We start from the raw sequence: 27,282 nt of genomic DNA, 5'->3' as shown, positions 1-27,282 counted from the left end.
TAACGGGAGCAGCCAAAAGAACAACAACAACAACAACAACTGAAGTCATATGTGAGGGTGCTCCAATTTAAAATGCCTGACAGTGCATAATGGAAAACAGTCATTGCTAACCAACACTCATCTCCATAATGGTTGTTGCCATTATTATAAAGACTCAATGACTGTCACCACAACAAGAGATCTTCCTTTTTGACAGAGAAGAAACAGATGATCTCCTTTGAGGCAGGCCTGTATAAAGACAGGATGGCAGGATGTATGGCACAAAGGCATTTGTGTGTTGGGTAAAAAGGACACCTGCTAGAAAAACCATATGCTCCCCTTCCCCAAAGTGTTGTCACAAAGTTGCAAGCACACAATTGTATAGGATATCTTTGTATTCTGCAGAATTAAGACTTCCCTTTTTGAAGTAAGGAACTAAGGCGCCCAAACATATTTCAGCATGACAATGCCCCTGTGCACAAAGTGAAGTATATAAAGAAATGGTCTGTCAAGGTTGGTGTGGAAGAATTTTGGTGCCCTGTATAGAGCCCTAACCTCAACTTCACTGAACACTTTTGGGATGAACTGAATGCTGACTGCGCACTCAACATGCGCAGTCAGCATTCAGTGCAAGTCAGTCAGTGCCTGACTTCACTAATGCTCTTGTGGCACAATGGGCACGACTTGCCACAACCATCTTCTAAAATTCAGTGGAAAGCTTTGCCAGAAGAGGTTATTATTACATAAAGGGGGACTAAATTTAGAATGGGATGCTGAGCAAGCACTATGGGTGTGATGGTCAGGTGTTCACAAACCTTTGGCAATATACTGTATTCAATTTACAATGTATTCATAAAGCATTTTAAAAAACAGAGAGTGTACCAAAGTGCTGTAAAATTACAAAAAATAATATCATATAAACAAAGAAATAAAAGAAAATTAAAAATACGTAAAACACCACAAATAGCTTACATCTGTTCGACACAAAGGCCTCATTAAAAGTATCAAGATACGTCTTAAGACGGGTTTTAAACATGTTCACAGAGGTTGAGGATCTAATAAACATTGGTACTCCATTCCATGTATGGATAAACTCGCACTTGATAAAAGAAGCAAACATGCAGAATGTTTATGAATGATGAAGTCTGTAATTTAACTCATCTTTGTGTAATTTAACTCAAACCACAAAAATGTTACAATTTCTGGCTCTCCTACAATATCCTGGGATTCATAATGCAATCAATCTTTACAGGAGCCACTGGATCACTAGCTCCAAAAAATCCCCAAAGCATTAATGATTCACAACCGTATTTTACAGTGGGTGTTTTAACTTGTATGTCATTCCCAATATTTTGCTAAACTTGCAATAGTGTACATGGTGAAAACAATTATTGTAATCTCATCTGACCACAACACACAGCTTCAGTTGTAGTTCCAATAGTGCTTTGTGAAGTTCAGGTACCACATTTTGTGGGTTGCCCTCAGAAATGACTTCCTTTATGAAACTATGGACACTTCCATTAATAATTAATTTTATTATTTTAATAGTTAATTGTTTGTTCAATTCTTGAACCAAAATGTACAATTCCAAAACTTCTTTGTGTGCTTCTGTGCTTCCCTCACCATCCTCCTCAGTGTGCGTGGGAGTGCTTGCACGTCCAACTTCTGTAAACCTTCTGTTTGAGGAGATTTAAGTAGTTTCTAAAATGTTTTTGCAAGGGTCCCAATAATTCTGGAGTTAACTGTAGTGAAGGATGCAAGATATGGTGAAGATGACAATCTCACCTTGTACAGATTCCCCTGTGCAGCTACTGGGTACATGAAACAGCCTGGAAACAACAGACGCCAGATCTTCACGAGCTGAGCCTGATGATGAGCAGGTCAGGTGGACCAAATCTGTTAAAACAGCCTACAGTTAGGCTAATTATGTAACCTTCATTTTATTTATATTACTTATTTATACTTATTTTTATAATTAAAAAACACAGATACAAATATCCCAATAATTTAAATATTAAATAATTTAGTGTCAGTCCTGCATGACAATAACTTGTCTCAAGTAATAATAACACTAATAATAATAATTATCATCTTCACCATCATAATACATGTCTCAAAGATTTTAATGTAGTTAGTAGTGGATACATGGATACATCACGGACAATGCCAAGGATGCAGGCACTATTCTAATGGTACTTTCTTATTTCTTGTTTGCTGTTTTGTAGTAGAATACTGCATGTGTGTGTCTCAAAGAACATATCTTTGCATATATGGATTAAAGAGAACAATTACTGTGGGGGAATCACAAACTGTGTGTGCATGTGGTCTATAGTCAGGCCCATAAATATTTGGACACTGACAAATGTATTGTTATTTTAGCTGTCTGCTACAGTATATTGGTGTTGAAATAATTAAATAATGTATAGGAATTACAGTGCTTTTTATATGTATCCAGATCTAGAAGACTCTTGATTGAAGACTTCACCATAGTAAATACCATAAATACAGTGGGTTTACCATTGGTAACATATGGTAAGCATAAATGTGACTATACACAAATCCTCGCTGATACTGATGATGGCTGCTGCTGAGGATGGCCCTGCATGGATAGCCTAAAATTTGCTGTAAGATTGCTGCGGAATGTACCACACGAATGCTCTAAAGATGATTGTGGATGTTCCCACTTGGACAGCCTAATAATTGCACTCCCTTAAAACTATGCTCCCTTAAAACTAAGTCTCATTCACTATACAGTGGATAACCTCACCTGGAAACTTAAAGCTAAAAATCTACTGAAATAAAAAATGACCCACACACTCCTGTTTGACTCTACAGTATACAATTGTAGAAGAGTAATGATTTATAGTCTCATTATCCAGTGTCACACAGAAAAGGATGGGTTCCGTTTTGAGTCTGGTTCCTCTTAACGTTTCTTCCTCATGTTGTCTCAGAGAGTTTTTCCTTGCCACCATCGCCTCTGGCTTGCTCATTCAGAAATCCGTAAAGCTGCTTTGTGACAATGTTCATTGTTAAAAGCAATAAATTAATAAAATTGAATTGAATTGAAATGCCTTTCAAGATTTTTGCCTCAAACTGATCTGAACCATTAAAAAAATTAATGGTTTAAAATCAAGGTGTTATTCTTGGTCAGATAACACCTGTGAAACTTTACATATACTGATCCCCATTAACACAGTCAAAACAGTGCAGTACAGTGATGAAACTAGAAATATTCTAATAGTCTTTCTGTCAGAAAGCATCATCGTTTCCATCATGCTCATGATTTCACTGATTGTGTATGTTGCACCAAAGAGTAAACAGTGAATTTCTGATCTCTCTCTTTGAACCTGTAAAATTGGGAGCTTTATAATCCTTCTGCCCACTCGTCACTTCCTGGAAAGCAGTGTTCTGCTAATTACACGCCCTCATTTTCCCCATCAAGACAAAGTCTGGTGATCATTCTTCACCTGCTCATCCTCTGGTGCAATGATTGATAGCAAAATAATATCAGCGTAAAAGACATAACAAAGGAGTTAATGACATAGTCATCAGGAAGGCAAGCAAGAGAGATGGACTGAGCAAGAACAGCAAAAGCGCTAATTTCTTGGAAATAAGCCTGTGCAATACAGATTTTCCTTGCTTGCAATTTACCATTTTAAAATATTGTGATAAACGATGTAATCATCCAGCACCACTAGCCTAAAAAGACAGGAAAACGAGCAGTTCCACTATTTGAGGTTTAACGAGAGTATGGGACTCATAAATAATATAACCAGCTGTAAGGAACTGTGACAATTGAGAAAACTCAGCTGGATGGTGGATTTTTAAGTGACTCTGCAATAATGTGTAGTAAACAATAAAAAATACATAAATAAACAATGGTATATTTTCAATATAATCATTTTACAACTCTAATGTCCACATGCCCAACATTTTCTCTGTTGATGCTCAGAGTGCTCACGGGTGGAGGAATGCAGGCGAGCCCAGTTAAAAAAACAAAACATAGAAACACACAAAAAGCATATTTATTCACTTTCTAATTATCATCACCATTAGCATTATTTGTAAAGTGTTAGATTTGACACTTTGTTATAGGTCTATTAAACCATTTTAGGTCAAAATCTTTATCTTTTTTTCTGTTTTTGAACATTTTCAGCTGAAATATTTTAGTGGCATCCCTAATAAATATAGTTAATTTATGTTTATATATATATATATATATATATATACTTGTCAAATTTTAGTTAAGTTGAACATACACTGATAGAATTTATTTCACATTAATAAACTCAAAATATTCTCCTTTTACCTTTGCAGAAACCAAGGGCCCTGCGCTAGTCCAGAGCACGTGAGAAAAGGGGAAAGGAGCGGGGCTTCCAGGCTGTTTCAGTTAATTTTGGAAAGTTCAAAAAACTGATTGTAATCTGATTAAATGACTCTGGATATCATGTCAGTGTAATGTTGTGTAAGGACAATAAAATCATTATATCGCAAAAGCCTAATTTAAAATTATTCTTCTTTTATCCTATTATTAACTGTGATTTTAGCTAATTCAGATATTCAAGAGCCTACATTGTGTTGACAACATTTATTTACAAATGAGGTTCAAAAATCAAATCACACATTTTTGAACATAACACAAAACACTGATTCTAGTAACCAAGGATTATGAAGTAAGCATGAATGACCTATAGCCTTGTAGCCTTGTCCTGAGTTATACATTATGTGTAACTTACACGTTCCAGGCATGCACGTCATGGAGGATGAACTGAGCTCCACCATCCTTACAGCTGGAGAAGAAGGCTCAAGAGGTGGCACTGTCACCAATGAAATCTGCACAATGGACATACAAGGATAACAGGGGAAGGATAAGAAAAAATTATAACTCAATGCTTTACAAACTCAAATGATTTGCTTCGGGGGTAAAAAAAAAAGAGACTTAACAGGACTGCACTTAGCCTTTGCACTCAGCAGTCTATCAAACACTGAAATCACCCATAGAGATAAAGGCCCCGTTGCCACCTGGCAATAACATGCGTCCTGGGTGATTGAATCAGTGGTCAGTGCTAAGTACAGGTGTGAAAGCGGCAAATGTATCCCGAAGACGCACTGCGATTTGATCACTCAAACCACAGTGGGAATTGGTCTGGGATGGCCACATCGCATTTGTAGTGTGAAAGCGAATGCAACTCGATGCATCCTGGACAACATAAATTATCAAATCATTGCAAGAGAGTATATCAAAAAGCATAAAATACATATTCATTGCGAGACTGTTTGGAAATCACCCTGAAAGTTAGAGCTCTCCACCACTAAGATAATGGATAAAGACAATGCTATGACAGCAGAAACAAAAGCAGCTGCTGACTGTAGTTTCCTTCGGCGTCTCATGTCCCATTCATTTATAAGTTTTGTTAGCAGACCACGCAAGTGAAAGTTTGAAACAGTCCATAAAGGTATATAATAGGACTTGTGGGACATTTTTGCCTGAAATTAAATGCAGCGGAAGGCTGAAGTAATCAATTTGTGCGACACCCTTTCTCCTGTGGAAGGATGTATGAAATCCAGACGCAAGTGGAGATGCATTTTATTGCCAGTGAACGGCTATGAGACTCGGCTGTCCACTTGTGATCCAATCACCCAGAGTTGAACAGGGCTAAAGTGAATACGGCCAATAGATAGTATGAATCTTATCTACATACATATACACCACAAGGACCGTGAAAAAAAGTCTGCTTGCATACCAAGTCTATTTAAACAATGATGTGTGCAAACCCAACGGCATTCTCATTATGCTGTTTCATAAATCTGGATAAATCCATAAATAGTCCTAGAAATTTTATTCCACTTTATGCTAAACCAAAAAATAGCAATTTTTAGATCAAGTGGACTGACTGCAAAGCACAGAAATGATACATACTGTTGAAACAATAAGATAAAGAAATGTCACTGTAAAGGATAAGTAGCTAATTAAACCAAGACTGAATATTTTGTCACGAACAGTCATGTCATTTCTCACTTCATTTGAGTCTAAAAAAATTATACATGGAGTTCATTTTGTGCCAAAAGTTTCAAATAAAATAATAAAATCCACATACAAAATATTAACTATCAATTTTACAAAATATTTTTAATCAAAGTCTTTTTATTGTTATTTTTCATAATACAAATACACATAGCAATAATAATAATAATAATAATAACAAAAACAGATAAAGATAAAACCAAACCAATACCCTTGCTCCAACAGAGCTCCCCATCCCCAATGCACCACCACTGCACGTCACCTTATACACATTCTTAATCTGTAAACTCTCTTTTCAAAATTAGATAAAAACAGGTGAATGAATTTCCATGAGAGGAGAAAAAAATTAAAATAAGGAGAGAAGTAGAATAAAATATTCCATTCTATAACACACAATTTTTGCCTCACAAGGCCAGGTATAGCATTAAATGAGAACAAGGAGAAAATTAAATATTAATTGCCAGTAGTTAAGAAGTTTTGGACCAAAACGTGTGTATGATTAGCTATCCCAACTCCACACCTATCACACAAGGAGTCTACATTTGGGGAAAATTTTACTAATTTTGCTTTTGTCCAGTGTAGGCGGTGGACTACTTTATATTGAATAATTGTATGTCGTAAACAAATTGAGGTTGAGTGAATCTTATTTATAATACCTTGCCATATTTCCTCTGAAAATTGTGAGTTAAGTTTGCTTTCCCATTGTTGGGAGATTCCAGCCCTCCACCTTTTGTGGGGATTCCCCTCGGGGATTTTCCCTTGGAGCAGTCACACAACACGACCCTGAGGTACGCGACCAACCAAGTGAGAGTAACTGATGTTCAGCAAATTCAGTCTAATATTGTGCTATGCCATATCCCTGAGAGCTAGTGATGGCCCCTTTTCTGTTGGTTTGTCCTGTTTGTTCGCATTTTTGAAAGAGCGCTGAGAAGGGCGGTGCAAATAAATGCATGCGAGAAGCTCTGCTGAAATTACGCCTGCCTCCCGCATCTTCCTCTGCACCCATACACATCGGGTTCTACAGTGATATTAGATATTAGATATTCCTCTTTCTTTGGTTAGCAATAAAAAATGGGGGGAGACTGAGGGGTAAGGGGGAGGCAAAAAGAAAGATGGATAAACTGCAAAGACAGACAGACTAGCCAGATAAACCCAGACAAGTACCTGCTGATCAGATTCGGAGGGTAAAATCGACCGGTCTGTGATGACCACTGCTCTGGATATATGCCTGTGACAGACCACAAACATAGACAAAATAAATAAAAATGTTACTTCAAATAAAGAAATTAAATAACAAAAATTGTTACTTAGGGTTTAAGTAAATGCATAAACTGTATAAATGTATAACACTGTGTGAGAAATTAAGAAAATCTTAAGAAAGCAAGACAGAGAGGGAGAGAAAAAGAAAAACACACAAAGAGTGCAATATCTAACTTGCACCATTATGATTATACAAGATCTACATGATTTACAAGATTATATAAGATTATATAAGAGTTGCAATTCATGTGACTGATATACCTGGCAATGGCTCTTAAAGTGGCACTTAATTTGTTCAGTGTTTAAACCTACAATAAATTCTACTAGAGAACATAGGCAGAAACTGGCCCAAGTGTCTGGCTAATTTACCTAAAAGTCCTTTACTGGGCTTCTAAATGTGACAGAACACTTCAGACAGACGTCTTTCATCAGCTGTGCAAGCAAAGTGCTTCTGAGCACTTGCTGTTGTCAAAACATGATGTTCATTCTATAGGGCTCCAAGAGTGTAGAAAAAAAGAAACTGGAAAGGAGACATTTCAACAGTGATGAACATAACATTAATGATATCTCTGTTTGCTCTGGAGAAATAAAGTGAAGAAATGTAAGGAAAAAGAGTTCATTCCTACTCTGGGAACTTTTGAGCCCCATGGAATGAATGAACAGCTATTAAATCATCAACCATGTACATTAACTACTGGTTTCAGGTTCTACATCCTCAGATGTACTTTGCATGCACAGCTGCTGAAGGACTTCAGAGGTGAAGGACTGTCTGAAACATCTAAATTTTTCCTAAATCCACTAATACTATTAACATCTGTCTCTATCTAGTGATCCAATCACAAGTGGACAGCCAAAATGCATAGCTGTTTACACCTGGCATTTTGATTGCCTCTCCAGTGACCATTTGTGATTGGATTTCATACATCATTTCTGCTGAAGGAAGGGTGTCTCACACATTTATGCCATTTGTTTTCAGGTGATCAGACCAGATCAGATGTGTTCAAATGACACAAAAACATTATAAATTTTACATTTATTTACTGAGCAAAATTACCTAAGATTAAAGTAAGTAACCGGTATGCAGTGATAACTTAAACCAACGCTTCTGTTCATTAAAAAGCTGAATGTAAAAAAAGATTTACTTTTTATTTGTCTCAACTCACTTGTATGTTGTTTGCATTCTCTGGTCATCTCGGATGTAGCTGTCTTCCACTACAAAATGGCTGCAACTAATTCGCTGCCCATGAGTGTCAATCACAGCTTTACACCTACAAACAGCGAAGAACTTGTGAGAGATGGACAAATGTTCTTGGTTAAGGTGCGCAAGTCTAAATCTCTGCAGTTTAAGGTCTTTTCATCTCCAAAAATAGACCAAATTTATAAATGTCTGGTCTTGAACTTCCTACTAGTGACACCAAGATATGAACGTTTCACAAAATGCACAAAAATGTACAGTAAATAAATACGCATTATAATAATAATGCTATTTTATACATAAAATACCTGAATTTCCCTTCGGGGATTAATAAAGTTTATCTTATCTTATCTTATAAAAGATCAAGGCCAAAATTCAGTCTAGTGGTCTTGAATTTTGTTGATGCAACTGTATTGGCACAAATCCAGGGCAAGTGTGTTGACCTTCCCACTCTTCTGACAGATAAAAAGAGGAAGAACAGTGAACGTAGGGGAATCTGTCAGCTTGTTATGTCAAGAGTTATAAATGTGCTTTATAGGGCTCATTATCCAAACTAATGGGCTAGGGGTGACATCCTTGAAATGGACTTTCACAAAACAATAAAGGGCAAGGTGAGCGACTCAATGCCTGACAAAAAGTGTGGCCATCATTACAATCCTCCCTTCACAGAGGACTGAATGCAGAACAGAGCTGTTTAGGTAAATGAAGATTTATTTACAGAGCAGAATTGACAAAGAAGGCTGAAGGCTTCATCAATTGCCAGGAGATACGGGACACAGCCCACAACTCACTTAAAATAGAGCCCTTACCAAGGCGAACACACTCTGTGGATTCTTTTTTCCCCACTGCGGAACTGAATGGTTATCATGGCCATAGTGCATGGTGCAGGGTAAATGAGGAAACCAGATTAGGTTTGTAAACATTTCATGGCAAACTGTGCCAAGTGGAAATGTCATTGGACCTGTTACTCTTCATACTCCGAACTGTTCAGAAAACAGGCCAATTATTGCTGTAACTGATCCCAATTAACTAACATCCGACAAATTCAGACAGCTTGTGATTAGAGAGCTGTTGGTTAAAGCTTGCTGTAAGTGCTCAACAATGTGTGATCACCTCCCTTTGTAGATGAAAAGTTGGAAATTTTTGTTGAAACGCATTTAAATATATTTAAACATTTTCCACAATTACTATATAATGTACACAGACCTCAATCACATGATAAAACATGCAAGTTTACAAGTGTCTCTTGTCAATATTTATTAAAATGCTGATAGTTTCATTTGGCTTCAAGGACAATTCCCACTTTGTAGATCACTATCATGTTCACAAGAACTGAAAATGAATCTGAGTCACCCATGCTGTCAGTGATGCAAGGTTCTAAAGCTTTTTTAATATATGGCTTTACATACCAAATTTTGTGTTTTTTTTTTTTTTTTTTTACACACTTCCAAACAAAATATACATGATGTTTGCAGTATCATGGTGGGCCTTTATTTTATATTCAAAACCAGTGTAATAATTGTGTGTGTGACAATGGAAACATATAGCACAGAATAGGTTTGCTCAATACATAATCCTTAATTTTGAATCCAAGTTTAAGGTGACTGGTTTATCATCAAGCAAAACTACTGGGTAAAAGTAGAGGTAAAAGATTTTTTAAAAATAATAATAATAATAAAAAAAAACTAAATAAAAAAACAGAACATCAAAATACAACAAAATGCAGATGTGTGATAAGACTGATTAGCAGGGCCAAACATAACCATCCAACTCAGATACATGATCACGTGGACCATCAGCCTCACTAACAAGTTTGGCAGCCAGCTGACTTTCTTTGATGCCAACATGGCAGTTGGGCTCCGAGGTCCCATAATCCTCTGCTGCATTATTAATCTAGGTCTACCCTTTTCAGCTTTATGCCTGTAATAAGTCAAGACGTAAGGTGGTAATTTATGATACTGGGGAAATTAAAATCATTGTTCAGCCTGCCAGACACCTTGCCAACTCTTCTTTTTTCTACTACCTCTTCACCTTCATGGAACCTATTTCCTCTCAGTGATGTATGGCACAAGCAGGGCTGAGCTGACACCCGGGCGCCACAGCTGCAGGGCAGCAATTCTCTACAGTGTGCCCTCCGAGTGCATCTTATGAACTGATTTAACAGGCGTGATGGACATTTTGGAACACTCAGAACACTTATGGATGGCACTGACCAGTGGACCTTGATCCAGAACTTTGGGGTAACTTGCCATGTAAGCATGTATTATAGCAGGCTTCTTGTACATTCTGGCATTGCGGGGCGGGGGCGGTGGGGGGCGGGGGAATAATCCATTTATTCATTTTTATGATATTGCTTGATTTTTTTTTTTTCTCTCCAAGTTTCAAGTTTGTCACTTGCATGAGTACAGTGTACACTATGCAATAAAATTCATACTTGCACACTGTCCCACATCAGTAAAGCAACAGACACAAACATACATTATCTACACAACTGCAGAGTGTAGACAATTGCACAAACTGTTCACTGAGTGGTGAGTGCCCCAGTATTACATCAATTGCAGGTTCCAGATTATATCTGGTTGTGGATGGTAGCAGTTGTTTAAATGGTTTAAAGTGGCAAGTGTAAACAGAATTGCACAGTGAAAAATATGGTACATGATGCTACAAATGTTACTATTTGTTTATACAGTGTATAGTATTTACAGTATGAATATAATAGTATAGTATTACATATACTGTATATAACATGACATATGTAACTCAGATGTCATTGGTCATTGTGTGACAGTGTCTGCAGCATTGCCAGGGTGTTTGTAGTTTGTAGTGCATGAGGCATGCAATTTAAAAGTCTTCGTGCTGTTGAGAAGAAACTGTCCCTGAACCTGGATGTGTGTGGGACCTGAGCCACTTACTAGAAGGGAGGAGAGAGAAAAAAATGTGAGCAGGGTGACTGGAGCAGCCTGCCTTTTTCAGGCAGCAAGTGGTGTAATTTTCTGTATTGCCAAGAGCTGAGTGCTTATGATTCTTTCAGCTGTTTTCACCACAGCAGTGCTTACAGTCTTGTGTTAAAAGGACTGTGATAAAAACTCTTCAGGACCTTGGCTGACATGCAGGCTTCCTTTAGTTGCCTGAGGAAATAGTGACATTAGTGGGCCCTCTCAACAGTGTTTAGTGTGTTGGTTCCACTTGAATTTGTCAGTGAGGGTGCCTTAAGCTTAAGCTTCTGATCCCCTCTACAGCTTCCCCTCTGATGATTATAGGCTTGTGGGCCATTTCCTTGGTCTTGCTCACATTTAGGCTATGGTTGTTCTGCTGGCACCACTCTGCCAGCATCTTCAGGATGGTGTTGGTTCTGTGCCTGGCCCTGCAGTCATGGGTGTACAGAGGGTACAGAAATGGGCTAAGCACACTACATTTCTTGGGGCGGGGGGATCAGGGTGAAGGATGTGTGTTTGCCCCACCTCACATTGCCTTTTACCAATGTGTCAGGTGAGCGCTCCTTTTCTAAACTGCCTTTAATAATAAAAAAAAAATTGCTTGTGGTTTGCTATTGAACAGCAGAGACAGAGCCGTTCCTGGAATGTGTAATGGTTAGAGATATGGATTATCAAAGATTTTTGCCTTTCATAAGGCCGGGAAGAAGAGCATCTAATGGCAAGATGCCAAAAACAACCCACTGCCTGATTTCATTCAGCCTGCACAAACTATGAAAAAATTATTATATCAAAACGGACGGTAGTACACTACTACTAAACATTTTCACTCTATCGAGCATTCACAGCAGATCCACACGTGCAGCAACCTCCCGTGTTCTGCATGTGGCACATGTGCTGTCCATCTCACAGTGCTGAAACTCTCACAGTGGTGTTAAAATCAACACCTATTTGCTGCACCCATCAGACCCTCATTTAAAAACAATTTACAAATGTGTCGGGTGTTGCCAGTGGCCAGAAATTAGTTTCAAGAGTGATAAGGAAAAATATACTAAAAAAATCACTGCGATCTGTACAGCTCAGTTGAGTTAAGTGATATGCTCGATTTTGAGGGGATGCCACACAACAGTAGGAGCGGTGATGGCACGAATTTGTTGTTTTATTCATTCAGCGCACAAGTTATTGTCAACCAATTTTACCATCAAATAAACCCAAATAAAACCTTAGCAATAGCAGAACATTAGCTCTAGCGCAGGAGTGTGCCTGGGCGGGCTGTTGTTAGCGAGCTCAAAGGGGGCATAGAAAGCATTTAGCTCATCCCGAAGTGAGGGGATGTCAGTGAGTGTGATAGGGAGCAAGCATACTCTGTAATCTGTTACAGTCTGTATGCTGTAACACACTCACCATGTACCGCCTGTGCCAGTGAACTGATGTTCTAGTTTAGCTCTCTATTGCCATTTTGCAGCTCTGAATGCTTTGCAGAGATTGTACTTACATTTATTGTTTGCCTGCATTTCTCTGGTTCTGGATGCTTTACTGCAGGCTTGTATTTTATTGTGGACTTCTGCGTTAATCCACAGTTTCTCGTTCATGGGTACATAGTGAGCCATGCATTTCCTGATAAGGTCTGTGACAACTGTCGCATATTCACCCAGAAATCTCTTTAAGCCCCAGTCCACAGAATCAAAAGTGTTGTAGTTTCTGCTCTGCTTCTCGCATCCAGCACTGCATCAATTCTAGCCATGGGCTCCTCACACTTCAGCATCTTTTTGTAAACAGGAAGTAGAAATACGGAGAGGTGATCCAATTGGCCGAAGTGCAGCCAGTGCAGCAGAGAACAATAGGCAGGGGGTCTTTGCAGGGGGTTTAACAGTGGTCAAGTGTCTTAGTTCCTCTTGTGAGGCAGGAAACCTTTTGGTGGAATTTGGGGTAAACCTTGCTGCTTGGTTTAAGTCCCAGAGATAATAAAAAGTCCAGTGGGGTGGGCCTTTTCATATTTGGTGATGATATTGCTCAGTTCACACAGTGTAATGGTGCTGTTTCGTTGTGGCAGACTATATAAACAGCAGCCATGATGAGGTTAAAAGGCTTGCATTTAATGATCAGATATGCCAGGTCAAGTGAACAGTTCTGAAAAAATATTTTTACATTTGCGCATCGAGCATCATTTATTGTTATTTTTCATATGCCACATTAACTTCTGAAGACCAAACAAGTGCAACACTGCCAAAGTAAATCTGGCAGTAGGAGAACATACTACTTCTTACAGGGTCAGTTCATATAATTCAAGATGGATCTATATCAAATCAAACAAGAGGTAGGTAGTCACTTAGGAGCTTGAAAGTATTTTATGCTTTCTACTAAAGGGTCAAATCAGCCATCTCAGCAGAGATTCAATGCTGGCTCACAAATTCAAAGTCAGATATCGCAACAGATCCATTGTAATCTTTTGCATGGTGTTATGTTGGACACTAGCCTGGGAACACTGCCACTTACAGTGATTCTTCTCTAAGAACCAATAACCCAGTAACCCAAACCCACAGGATCACCTGAAACCAGGATGAAAGAAATTCAGTATATCACCAAAGAAGTGACTAGGGAACAAGTGGGAATGAAAGAGCAAGTGCAACGCCAGGCAAAAAACACCCTGATCTAACTAGTTTATGACAATAATCTGCCTTTGAAACTCATTAAAGGCATTTCTGTTGAGGTCTGATGCACATTATAAGCACAGATTAATCAAAGGAGACTGAGTACGAACTCTCATTTTTTAAGAGGCAGCAACAGAGGGTGTTTTTGTCTCCAGATGAAAATCAATTAGAGGAGGTAAGGCCACAAGAAAAAATCTGCATCACTCATTGCCGGCCCAAGTGGCAGGGCTTGTGATTTGTCTTCTGAACTCAGATGCTTCGGGGGCTGCACACTGCTTTCTCCCTGAAAATTAATTATTTCTATATCTATAATTTTAACCCTTCCCTCCCACCACCAATTCACTCTCCTCTACCTTCTCTTTGCTATTTTGCAGAGTATCCTGTTTATAAGTCAAATTTGAGGTTCAATGTCGTATCGAAAGTCAAATACGCTGCCTGCTTGTTTTTAATTTTTGATATTTTCATTTTTGTTTCCATATTCCTTTTATTTTGGTATTTGTGTGAGAACTTGTGTCAGATCAGTGATAAAGTACTTACTTGTCCGACTCCTTGTCCACAACCAGGCACAGCACAGAATGGCGCAGACAATAAATGCCCCCAAAAACAGCACACATTCTGTAAAATAAGGCACACACACTTTTCAGAAACACACACTGTTTTCAAAGTTAATGGATCTAGCAAAAGTCTATAATTACCATGGATAGCATGACATTAAACATAACTTGGAACAGATTTCTTACTCAATAGTAAAGGGGTAATAGCAAGTTAATAAGTAGCAGAATAAAACAAGTACTGGATACCAACAGTGTCAATGGGGATGGCTCTACTGCCAAAAAAGTCTATTCCTTCTTGTTAGTAATTGGTATCCCTCTCAAATACCCTTAAAATATACTTTAAACAGGAAGGAAGCTATTGAAAAAAAACCATTTCAGACATTTGACCTAGCTGTGACCCTGACCCTGACCCTCTTTGGATCAACTCCAGAATGTCATCAGTGGGCCTTGAGTTCCTGAACATGAATTTGCAAGTAACATTTCTGTATGACAAACAGGAAGGAAGCTATTGAAAAAAAAAAAAACTATTTGATATTTGACAAGGACATTTGGCCTTGACCCTGTTTGGATCAATTCCAAATCTAATTAATCTAATCTAATTAGAGTTAATCTGCTGGCTACAACGATAATTCCATATAAATCCTACAAACATTCAACCATGCATTCTTCATGGACGGACAGATGGACAGATAATCCGAAAACATAAAAAGTCACAGTGGTCACATTTCTACTTCAGTTGGCTCGGTATGTGTAAAAGGAATTTTATATGAATGGTCTAAAACAGGTTTCAGGGGTTCCATTCACAACCCATAAGAGAGCATATCTAAAGAGAGACCCTTTTCTCTACATACAATCCTTGAACAGTAGATAAAAACTCTATGAAGATGCCCCTATTCCAACAAATTAATCTAAAGGTAGACTGCATACATCCCAGCAATCATCTGGTCCTATCTCATGTCCTCCACAGATAACCATAGAATTAGAGGGTGGGAAGCTCATTGATGTAAGTAAACCTAATTGACAGATGTTTAAGCTGATATTACTCTAATTAATGGCCCACTGCCAGCCGAGATGATGGTCCTAGGGATGACCAAGTGGAATCTGCCAGATGCCTCCAGCTGTGATGATGCTGCCAGCACCCCAACCCCTCCCCCATCCCTCCATCTCTTAGTGTCCCAGCATTTGCCCCACAAAATCTCTTGCAATCATAAGGCTAAATTATCAGTTGTGAAAATTCAGTACCTTCACACAGTCTCCCATTCTTTATAGCCTCTAAATGGTACTTCAGTCCCTATCAAGGTGGGATCGGAGGATGTGATTTTTTAATATGCGAGCAAAACAATGAGGGCCATTAATAGCTAGACACACTGACAGCACACTCACAGATGATTTATGAGTTTGTGTATAATTTGATTATGCTATTAATTCCACTGATTACAGCTGCAGCAAGTGTGGAGAAGGTCACATCCAAAATAAATCTTTGACAGCTCCCCACTTCTCTTCATCTACACCCTCCCCCTTCCCACATAACTCCACTAAACAATGGCCTCCAACTAGTTATTTCTGTAATTAAAAGGTAATGTAACAGGCTACACAAATAAGCTGCAGGCTCTTCAGCAACATTACACTCATGCTCAAAATAAATTGAAAAGGGCTTTGTAAGAATGGTGGTTGCCTTTTTAATGCCTGGGAATTTGATGGGATGATATTAGAAACAGATAATAGCTTGGTATACCCATAGGCTATTAAACAATACAAATATTAGTTTGTAAACTAATAAGCTAATTTGGATCAGTAAGGTTATTACACCAGATTGCATGCAGTGAGTAATTTTTTGAGGTCAAAATGTATAGGGACACTGTATATGTTTATTTTAACACTTTTTTTCTTGCCATTACTTCATTGCAATTCATTGCAATCTTGTCATTAAATTATTACAAAATTAGCTGGTGATAGTGCAAATACTGCATTTGACCAGATTTGACCATACACAACTTTGATGAATAAGGACCATTGCCTGTTCTTCATGCCAGACCAAGGTGCTTTATCTTGTGAGGGTCAAAATTAAATTATCTTGCCACTAAAAAAAGACACTAAAACAATAGAATTACTGCTCACCTGCCAGGTTTCCTGCTAACATCAAAATGCCTGTATGGTGGGGTACTGTGCACGAAATTGGGGGGCTAGGGGTTGCATGATAATTCATTAAAAACAAAGAAATAGACTACTCTCACCAAACACCATCAACAAAGATTATAATCTTTGCTGATGCTGGAAAGACAATCATTGCCTTTAATTAATATTTTCCCCCTTCTCATTAATCTGGGAAAAAGGCAAGAGTGCCAGAGGTTATTTAGAAACAAAAAAGGCACTGCTGTCAAAATTTGAAGGATAATGCACGCAAGGATGACAAAACATTTCATCACTTTATTAGCGGTGGCTGTTCACTGATCTGTGAATAACCTGAGAGAGAGGGAGCTTTATTGAGTTCATGTCGTCGTCTGTCCATCCATCAAGTAGGTATCAGTGTGATGGATAACTCCGCCTTCTCTTCTGTGCCCTGTCAGTATCACCAGATTGGGCCATTTTTCTGCCCAAACTGGACTGCTTTTATTTGGATTGTGCTGGGGAAAATAGCTGGATAGGTAAACTAAATGTAAGCTGCTTTTTTTTTTTTTTTTTTTTTTTTTTTTTGTGCAATGATTTGTGTAGGCTTTCTTTTCATCTCTAATGCCTTTGGGTGAATTTTGAATTAGTGGGCTAGAAACTGTCAAGCCAATTTGGTCTCTGTCTGATTTTTTTGCATAATAATCCCAGGCCCTCATTTATCACTAGTGTACACTATATGGACAGAAGTATGTGGACACTTGACCATCACACCCATATGTGAGCCTTTCCCGAATTGTTGCAACAAAGGTGGAAGCACACAATTGTCTGTACTATTAAGATTTCCTTTCATTAGAACTAAAGGGCCCAAACCTGTTTCATCACAACAATGCCCTTGTGCACAAAGCAAGGCCCATAAAGACATGGTTTGCCAAGGTTGATGTGGAAGAAGTGCCCCAAGCCATAACCTCAATCCCACTGAATACCTTTGGGATGAATTGAAATGCTGGCTACATGCCAGGCCTTCTCACTTGACATCAGTCAATTTGGGCAAATTTCCATAGTCATGTTAAAAAAAGTGGAAAGCCTTCCCAGAAGAATGGAGGCTGTTGTAACAGCAAACTTGGAGGTCAACTCTATGTTAATGCCGATGGTTTTGGAGTGGGAACATATGGGTATGATGGTCAGATTTCCACAAATTTTGCCCATACAGTGCATGTGTAAATTGTATGCAACTGCTTTTCAATGCAAAATGTTACAATAAAGTGAAATGCTTTGGCTCAAGATGTCCTGGCTGTTTAATCTTCTTATTAATTCTGTTTAATCTGGACTTTTAATGATTTGAAATGTAATTACTGTTAAATATGAACATACTTGTGTTTATGCTCAAATGCACAGAGTCTGTGTGTTAAAGAGTGTGGCTTATCTGGCTTCATTGAAGGATATCACGTAATGCCATTTAGAGAGAACAGATTTTTAGGATATCTCTACACTCCGAGTAGTATATCAGAAGATACCCACTCCCGCACCCACAATAAATAAATTAAAAAAAAAAATTATAAAAAAAAAAATTAACAAAAAAAAAATTTTAAGTGGGGGAGAGAACTGAGGTGCGCAAATGCAATAATGGTGCAAGTTCAAGTGCTTTTAACATAGCGTTTCAATCATACAGAGAAACTGAGAATAAAGTGGGTATTTTTTAATCATCAAGTTCGAGTGTCCCTGCAGTGTTGGATATTAATTTCTCTTGGCCAACCTATACAATTACAATTGGAACAATGTGCAACAGACACCTGTGAAACAGGTCTTTCAGATGTCAACAACCTGACTCCTCTCTTGTCACAGATAAAGCACTGTCAGAAATTTAATTCAGTTACATTAATTCCAAACACAAATGCACATTTATTCATCTTCATTCAAATTAAATGAATAAACATTTAAAATGATAAACACACAAAATTAATAAACAGCTCAGCTTTATTTCGCCCAAACGTATTGACCAAAATTAAAATCTCGGCTTCAGGAAAAAATGTCTTTTGTTTGAATGTTCATACTGTCAGGAATGTATCCTCTCTGCTGAACCACCTGAAGTTCCACTGCATCTAAACTACCAGTTTCACAGCATCACTCTCCAAAGACCCAGAGTGATAGTAGATGGTCCTGCTGCATTCAGCGCAACAGAGCACAAAAGAAGTGCATTTTAAAAATGTTCTTACATCTTTGACTTAGAAAAAGGCAGATTCATGTACACACATCACAGGTTTATCAAAACAAAACATGTCATTTGTCCAAGCTATATAGATCTCATTTTATTTTATTTTTTTATAATTTAAGGCACTTAAGGTACTTAAAGATTTGTCCCTCTGGAGAATTTAACTGCAGCCATAATTATAGACACTCCCAATCAGAGATGATTTTTGAAGCATTTAAAATCATTTAACGCATGGTGAGAAAGAAAGGAAACAACGAAAAGAAAAGAAAAGAAAAGAACTTGCTGAATCTAACCCTCAAAACACAAATCTCTGAGACATGTTCAACTTACAAATCAGATTTATCTTAAAGCCACAGAAGTTGCCTCACCTGCAAAAGCACTGTGGAATTTCACCTAGGCCATAAAGTGGGAACAGGAAGGGTGTATTGCCATAGCGACCTAGGCAACGCAAAAAGTGCTGCGTTGCCTTCAGGCCATTGTTGGTTGAAGCATCTTGGCTCACCATGGCAATGGAGTGCAAAATGAAATGCTGCAGATTCTCTGTCAGGTTCTTACATTTGAGAAACTCCAAAAATGGCATCTCTGCGAAATCTGAAGAAACAGATTAGAATTTTCATGCCACACTCACATTTTAGCACCTAGCACTTTAGACTTTAAGTTTAAGCATTATCAGATATGACTTCCACTTATTGTCTAAATGCACTATAGATATACAGTATAGAAAGACAGTACATATTTATTTACATTTATAACCACAACACTGTTGAATTCTCGAATCTGGGTGTTAATTTGTTTTATAAAACAGCATGGCTCTGACAGCAGTGCCTACTGGAATCCAAGTGTTGAGACTCATTCAAATGAGGTTTACAGTTGAGGCCAAAAGTTTACATACACCTTGTCCAAAGATATTCATACTCAATTTTTCATTCATGTTACCATTTCTTTCCTGTTTTACTCGATTAGGGTATCTACTTTATTTCCATTAAAGATAATTTCAAAATAACAGTTAAGAGACAGATTTATTTCAGCTTTTATTTACTATATCAGCTTTTCAGTGGGTCAAATGTTTACATACACTTTGTTAGTATATCGTGCTAGTGCCTTTTAATTGCTTGAACGTGAATTAAAAGTTTGCAGTAGCCTTCTACAAGCTTCTCACAATTACTTTGCTGGAATTTTTGCCCATTGCACCTGAGACAACTGTATTAATACAGTCAGGTTTGTGGGCCTTCTTGCTCAGAAATGCCTTTTCAGTTCAGCCCACAAATATTCTATACTTTTACTTTGTTACTTCGGAGGTATGCTTAGGATCACTGCAGTGCTGGAAGACCCAGTTGCGACCAAGTTTTAACTTTCTGGCTGATGTCTTGAGGTTTTGCCTGAGTATTTCTAGATGATCTTGCTTCCTCATGATGCCATCTATTAGACCCCTCCAAAAGTATTGGAACATCACAAAAGAAGAATGCAACAGTTTGGTGATGTCGGTGGGTTGCTGCTTAATGCAGTTACTGCAAGCAAGGGATATTCAGCCAAATATTAACTGTTATTTACTTTTGTATTGGAGACTATCTGTTCCAATACTTTTGCTCACCTAAGAATTGAGTGATCTGCCATGAAAGTTGCAATGTTCTACATTTTTAAACTAATGTAGATGTAAATATCAGCAGATTAAAGCTGAAATTCTGATCTACAGTCTCATATTCATCTTTTGATCTCAAACCCAAATGTCTTCATTGTACAGCAAAAACAAAAAATTGGCCTTGCCGTTTCAATACGCTCGCAGGGGACTGTATTTTATGAAGTGCACCAAACACTTTTCCAGCAAAACACCCTCATAATGATGCTGACACCCCCATGCTACACAGTTGAGGTGGCTGAGATTAAAACATCACTCTTTCCTCCTTCATACCTAGTGCTGATCATTATGCCAAAACAGTTTAATTTTTGTTTCATCTGACCAGAGAACACTTCTTCAAAATGCTGGTCATCATCTGCAAACTTCTGGCTTTTTTTATACTGGTAGAGGCTCCTTCCTTCCATGACAGCCATTCAGGCCATGGCAATGTAGAACTCACTTAATGGTGGATGAACATACTTTGGTATCTGTTGCCTCCAGTTCCTTTGTTGTTGTCTTGGGGTTCAGTTGAACCTTTCTGACCAAAGTTTATTCATCTATGAGAGTTAATTTGAGGAGTTTGGAGGAATAATGAGTTAATCATTTCTGAATGATGCCGTGGCTGTGTTGTCCCAAGATTTTTATATTTGCATACAATTAATTCCTAATTATGTCAACTGGCCAATCAGAAGCTTCCAAATGTTATTACCTCAATTTCTGGAATCCTCAAGACTGTATAAAGAGACAGTCAATGTATACTTTTGGCCCACTGGAATTTTTCACAAAGTGAATTAAATCTGAAATAAATCTATCTCTAACTGATTGTTTTAAAATGACCTCTGATGTGAACAAAGTAGATACCCTAATTAACAAAAGAATGTATGGTACCATGAAAAGTATGTAGTTGTGAATGGTGATTGAATACGTTTAGCCCAGGTATATGTAAACTTTTTTCCTCAACTGTATATTAATGTATTCGTTTAATACGTTATCATTTCTACATTAAAAAACTCATTCACAGGTACCTGAATGTTGGTCCTTCTACATAATCTGAGGTTAATAATAAACAGTTAAAGTAAACCTATTTTAGTAAACCTAAGCTTTCTGTAAGAATACATTTGTTTAACATTTATGCATGGAGTCTCGAGTGTCAACATGTTGTAACCAACAGTTTACCACCATTGGGAGAATCTTCAGGACAGTGTAGTTTATGTGTTGTACTTTCTCAGTAACATGACAAGCTGCATTTTTGTCTTATTAACTTCAAAAGAGAGGAAAAACAGAGGCTGTTGAAAGTATGACTGTTTATAGTTGCTATAACATAACTTACAGCGCAAGTAATTTGTCCCATCATGTTCTATTCTTTATAGGTGTTTCATACATATACATACTATATTCACACACACACACACACACACACACACACACACAATAAGGCCAAAACTCTGTGAACACCATCACACCCATATGTGCTTTTTGAACATCTCATTCCAGATTTAGCCCCCCTTTGAATTAGTGAGGTCATGCGCTGATGTTGGGCATGGAGGACTGGCACATAGTCACATTCCAGTTCAACCGAAGAGTGTTCAGTAGGGCTGAGGTCAAGGCCTCTTCCACACCAGAACTCAAGTTGTTCCACTAAAACCTTGGCAACCGCTTTGTGCACAGGGGCAGTGTGTTGCTCCAGCACATTTGGACTAGGCCCCTTATTTCCACTTAAGGGAAAGTGTAATGCTAAAGCATGCAAAGACATCATATGCAATTGTGTGTCTCCAACTTTGTGGCTATAGTTTGGGGAAAGGGATAGTAACGTGTCCACAAAGTTTTGGCCATATAGTGTACAAAGCAAATTTTGCATACCCTTAATATAAAATGCAAAAAAAAGAACAAATTTCCATTCACAGATGTTACAGACCTTCATTACAGACCATAAGTAACAAAGAGGGTAAAATAGTGTACATCATGATATTAAAATGAAAAAAAATAAGAAATAAAAAAAGGAAATTATATTATATAATTATATCTCCCTTTCTTAAAGTTTCTAAAATTTTCTAATATGTATTCCCACCACCTGCCTGCACAACTGCCTCCAGGCTCTTTGCAAATACTCCCCCCAAAAAAAAAAAAAAAAAAAAAAAAAATCAGATAATTTAGCCTAATTTTTTGTGTTGTTTCTATTGCAGGATAGACTCAGTCAATTAATCTGAAATTTATCTTTTTTGCACTTTTTCACTCAACTGTACAGACAGACAAACAGATACAAAAAGAAAGAAAAGGCAGTCATACCTTGGAACTCCTCTTGGTGTTGCTCAAAGTCCAGGCAAAAAGTAAGGAATTTCATCAGCATACGTTTCTCCACCACAGTCAGCTGCTTACTGCCAAATACATCTGCACGCGAACACGGGACCTTAACAGGGTTGTTGGGGGGTGGGGTGGAGAGAAGACAGAGGTAAGGCTATGAGTGAACATACAGAATACAAAGCACAGTGAAAGATAATCAGTAAAAAAGAAACATTTAATGAGAGATAGAGTGTGAGAGGGAGAGAAAGAGAAGGGGAAAGAGAAAGAGAGTGAAAAAGAGTAAGAAAGAAAAGGGGAGTCAGATTCTCAGCAAACGTCACTCAAACTTTAATTTCTTGCATTAAAAATGTTGCATACATTTCTTCACAGAAATCAGAAAAAAACCTTCTCTTGCAACACTATTTTTGGTCACATAAAATTAGAAAAGTTTAAAGTTATTTATACATATGCTAAATATTAGCTGATTATGCGAGGGTCAGTAACAGTGGAATGCTAGTGGCTATTCATTTTGAATATAAATGAATACATGTCTAGAATTTTTATCCATTCCTAAGCTTTCTAACCTTATTTTCTTTCTTATTTTATTTCACAAAATAATGATAGTTTTAATCAAAACACTTCAAGCTAAGTTTTCAAAAGTAAGAGAATTAATGGTGGCTACAATGTTCAGGGTAATACAAAACAACAGCTTCAGTGATATAATACAGCTTTTGATATAATATAGACTTGTATAGACAATGTGCAAAAATGGAAATGGAAATTTTCTCCAACAGCCAAGACCCATGTCACTGAATCTATCATTAGCAAGGATTAGTGGAATTAGTTCCTGTGACGTAGTTCCTGTTTTTGAATCCTTTGCCGGGAGTTTCTTGCCTGCTCTGGCATTTAAACTATAATGTTTCTTTCTTTTTCATCAATAATTTTGCACTATCTGATGCAGTAATATGCTCTGGCCCCATCCCAGTGCGTTGTGGCGATGTAGCTTAATGGTAATGGTGAACTGCTGAATTGCTGGATCTCCAGGTGGTGCTCCGAAAACAATGTGGGCTTTATAGATAATTGGAGTAGTTTTGAGGGCAAGGCTGGTCTGTTAGGGCGGGACGGTGTCCGTCCCACTCGAGAAGGTGCTGTTCTCATTTGTTGCAGCACAGCTCACAGTCTCAGAACAGGCCTAGTTAATTGGTGACAATCCAGAGTCAAGGCCAGGAGAGCCTCCTGTGCTATAGAAAAGCTCTTAGTGTTGTAATATAAATGTATCTGTTGTTGTTAAGTCCAATATCAAAGGCCAATATCAAATCTCGCCCTCATCTCCAAAGATCCTAGTAAAGGTTGTAGCACAGCAGTTATGCTCATGCCTACATAGGAATAACATTCATGAAATGTATCAGTCAGGATTTAGGCCTCATCATAGCACAGAGACGGCGCCTTGCGCCACAATACTAACCGAACTTTCGGTCTTTTATGATTCGTCACGCCTACTTCGATCAAAAGGTATAGGCTATTTGTTGGTACCTCAAATAGTGAAGGCTACAGCAGGGGGTAGAGCTTTCTCTTACAAAGCCCCACAGTTATGGAACAGCCTTCCAATTATTGTTCAGGACTCAGACATAGTCTCTGTGTTTAAGTCTAGGCTGAAAACATATTTGTTTAGTCAAGCCTTCCGTGAATAGTTTTTCTTAGGCAAAGGAGCAGTCCTGGAGGGTTCACAAGCACAGAGTGTTGTGGTGAACTGGGACGTTTGGATGCTGTCGCTCCTCCACTCTTACGAGTTCACTCAAGTTTGTTGACGATGGAGTGCTTGCAAAGTACATTGTCCTTAACCATTCTCCCTCTCTTGCTGTGGAGCTACACATGCTACTCCTGAGATACCAGTGATCCTGACCCCTTCTTCTCTCTGGACCTGACTGATACATCCTGTTGCCCTACTTCTGGTTGGAGTTCTCATATACAGGAAACTGTAATCAATTTCCTGGTTACACAGTTGCACTATTTGTCCATGTAGTACACAGTTACAGAAGGGATTTGTTTATAATTGCACTATCCATTGTCATCCAGATGAGGATGGGCTCCCTTTTGAGTCTGGGTCCTCTTCAAGATTTCTTCCTCACATTGTCTCAGCGAGTTTTTCCTCTTTGCCACTGTGGCCTCTGGCTTGCTCATTAGGGATAAATTCATACGTTTCATACCTTTATAATTTCCTAAATGTATTTATTTCTGTAAAGCTGCTTTGTGACAATGTCTACTGTTAAAAGCGCTATACAAATAAAATTGAATTGAATCCAACTAAACACTGTTTCACGGATCACCTTCAAACTGATGGTATCTTGTCAATCACAAGAAGGAATCCACATTGGTACTTGCCAATAACAAGAAGGAATCCACATTGTTTGTGCATGTAGGTTCCAGCTTACCTGCTCTACTTTGCCATTATGACACGTCAAGATGCAACTGATGTTCTTGAACTCAGCATAGCGGCTGACATTGGACTTGATGAGAAGGTCCACCAGTAAGCCACGGGAATACAGCAGCTGTAAGTTGAAAGTATCAGACTGTCGTTACAATCAGAATTGTTATTCAGATCTGTGTGTGTGTGTGGTGTAAATGCTGGTGGTAGTACTACCATGCCTAACTACAGCACATTAGAAACATATTAATAATTACAAATGGGCAGCAGGGTGACCTGTGGTGTTGTCTGTTGCTACTTTGACCTGTGGTCATGATTGCTACTGCTCTGACCTGAAAATCCTTTTCTTCTTGCAATTCAAAAACATCTGAGGTATTAGGTCTGAAGATGATGTGAGCCAGATTTGGTGAAGACTGGACAAAATTTGGAGGAGGAGTAGCAAAAATGGCACTTGGAAGCATTTTCGACACGTTATTGTAACTTTTGACCAGTAGGGTCCCTGGAGGACTAGTGGCTAGGCCTGGGAGTGCTCACCGCCGCGGCCCAGGTTCGATTCCTGGCCAGGGAACCAACCATCGCCACTGGGGACGCACACAACAGTGCACTCCCAGTGCTGTGTCCCAAACCCGGATAAAATTAAGAGTTGCATCAGAAAGGGCATCCAGCAGAAAAACTGTGCCAAATCAAATATGCGGACCAATGATCCGCTGTGGTGACCACAAATGGGACCAGACAAAAGAAGAAAAAAGAACAACAACATTGTAACTTTTGACCAGTACGTGTCGCTGTCACGAAACTTGTTGCTTAGGCTCAGGGCATGGTCCTGAAGATGCCTACCAAGATTTGTGTCAGTGTGCAAGGTCATTGCTGAGATACAGCTTCATTCCCTGTTTGGTGGCTTCGCCGTCAGATTTGTTGGCACATTATGACCAAGCCGCTTGGAATATCAACATTCTTTTGAAAAGAAGTTTGTCAGAAGATGATTTGATGTTGATTGGACATAATTTGTAGGAGGAGTAGTGTGAAAACAGTTTTTGACAAAATCCAAGATGGTCGACAGGAAGTATACTTAAATTTCGGACGCTGGAGTGCATTCAATTTAGCATATTCCAGGGAATTATAGGAAAAATTAACTGTGAATTTAGCACAAACTTTTCAAATGACATAAGGAAAAAAGTGAAAGTTGTTACAGTTCTTGACCACCAGGGTGCACAGTCACAAAACTACTTGGGTACATTCAAGGCATGGTCCTGAAGATATCTATCAAGTATCATGATTACATGTAGATGCATTGCTGAGATACACCCTCACATCCTGTTTTTTGCATTTGCCAGGGCATTACAGGAGAATGGTTTTAAATATCAAAATTCCTTTGATAACTTTTGTTAGCCAAATTTAGTGAAGTTTGGACAAAATTTGGAGAAAAGGTAGAAAAAAATGGCAGTTACCAAGTTTTGTGTCAGTCAGGCCTGGTCTGAAGATGAGGTGTACAAAAGTTAGTGATGATTGGACAAAATCTGTACACGGAGTATTGAAAAAAACAGTTTTTGACAAAATCCAAGATGGTGGAAAATCTCATTAAGCAGAAATTATAGAGTGTGTTGAACTCAGCTTGACCGAAGAAATCCAGAATCCAGGGAAACCATGGTGTGCAGTCGAAACAAGAATTTTGTTTCTAGCTCTTACAGTTACAAAGTTATTAAGCATAAACAGCAGTGAAACTTTGACCTGTTGGTGGCGCTAGAGGGTTTGAGATAGCAACTCCAAGTTTGTGTTGCTAACATTTCAGACTGTCCTGTATCTGTGCCATATTTCATAACTTTCCTATGTAGGGTTGAATTGGGTGGCCATAGACTCAATATTCAGAAGAAGAAGCAGAATAATAATAGGAAAGTTGACAAAAACGATAGGTGCCTACGCACCTGTGGTGCTTGGCCCCTAATAATAAGAACACTAATGAAAACAATAGGTGCCTACACACCTGTGGTGCTTGGCCCCTAATTAAAGCTGCAAGCTGCTTTTCAGGGGGCCAAGCACCCAGACTCAT

The 27,282-nt window shown here is 38.4% G+C and overlaps 1 protein-coding gene across 2 annotated transcripts in view; it reads right to left on the bottom strand.

Moving 5' to 3' along the window:
• The window catches only part of chm (CHM Rab escort protein), a 109,550-nt gene that overhangs the window by 25,023 nt on the left and 57,245 nt on the right, over positions 1-27,282 (bottom strand). For both annotated transcript variants that reach the window (XM_026941031.3, XM_053240377.1), the window contains exons 6-13: positions 25,243-25,359; positions 22,817-22,937; positions 19,284-19,506; positions 14,581-14,658; positions 8,428-8,532; positions 7,169-7,232; positions 4,716-4,812; positions 1,765-1,875 (exon numbers count right to left, since the gene is read on the bottom strand). In XM_026941031.3, the coding sequence (XP_026796832.1) occupies positions 1,765-1,875; positions 4,716-4,812; positions 7,169-7,232; positions 8,428-8,532; positions 14,581-14,658; positions 19,284-19,506; positions 22,817-22,937; positions 25,243-25,359 (916 nt within the window). The remainder of the gene's footprint in view (positions 1-1,764; positions 1,876-4,715; positions 4,813-7,168; positions 7,233-8,427; positions 8,533-14,580; positions 14,659-19,283; positions 19,507-22,816; positions 22,938-25,242; positions 25,360-27,282) is intronic.

The sequence above is a fragment of the Pangasianodon hypophthalmus genome, chromosome 15, assembly GCF_027358585.1.
Source record: "Pangasianodon hypophthalmus isolate fPanHyp1 chromosome 15, fPanHyp1.pri, whole genome shotgun sequence".
NCBI classification, from domain to species: Eukaryota; Metazoa; Chordata; class Actinopteri; order Siluriformes; family Pangasiidae; genus Pangasianodon; species Pangasianodon hypophthalmus.
The sequence above is the reverse complement of the archived record's forward strand: the minus strand, read 5'-3'. Positions and strand labels throughout refer to the sequence as shown.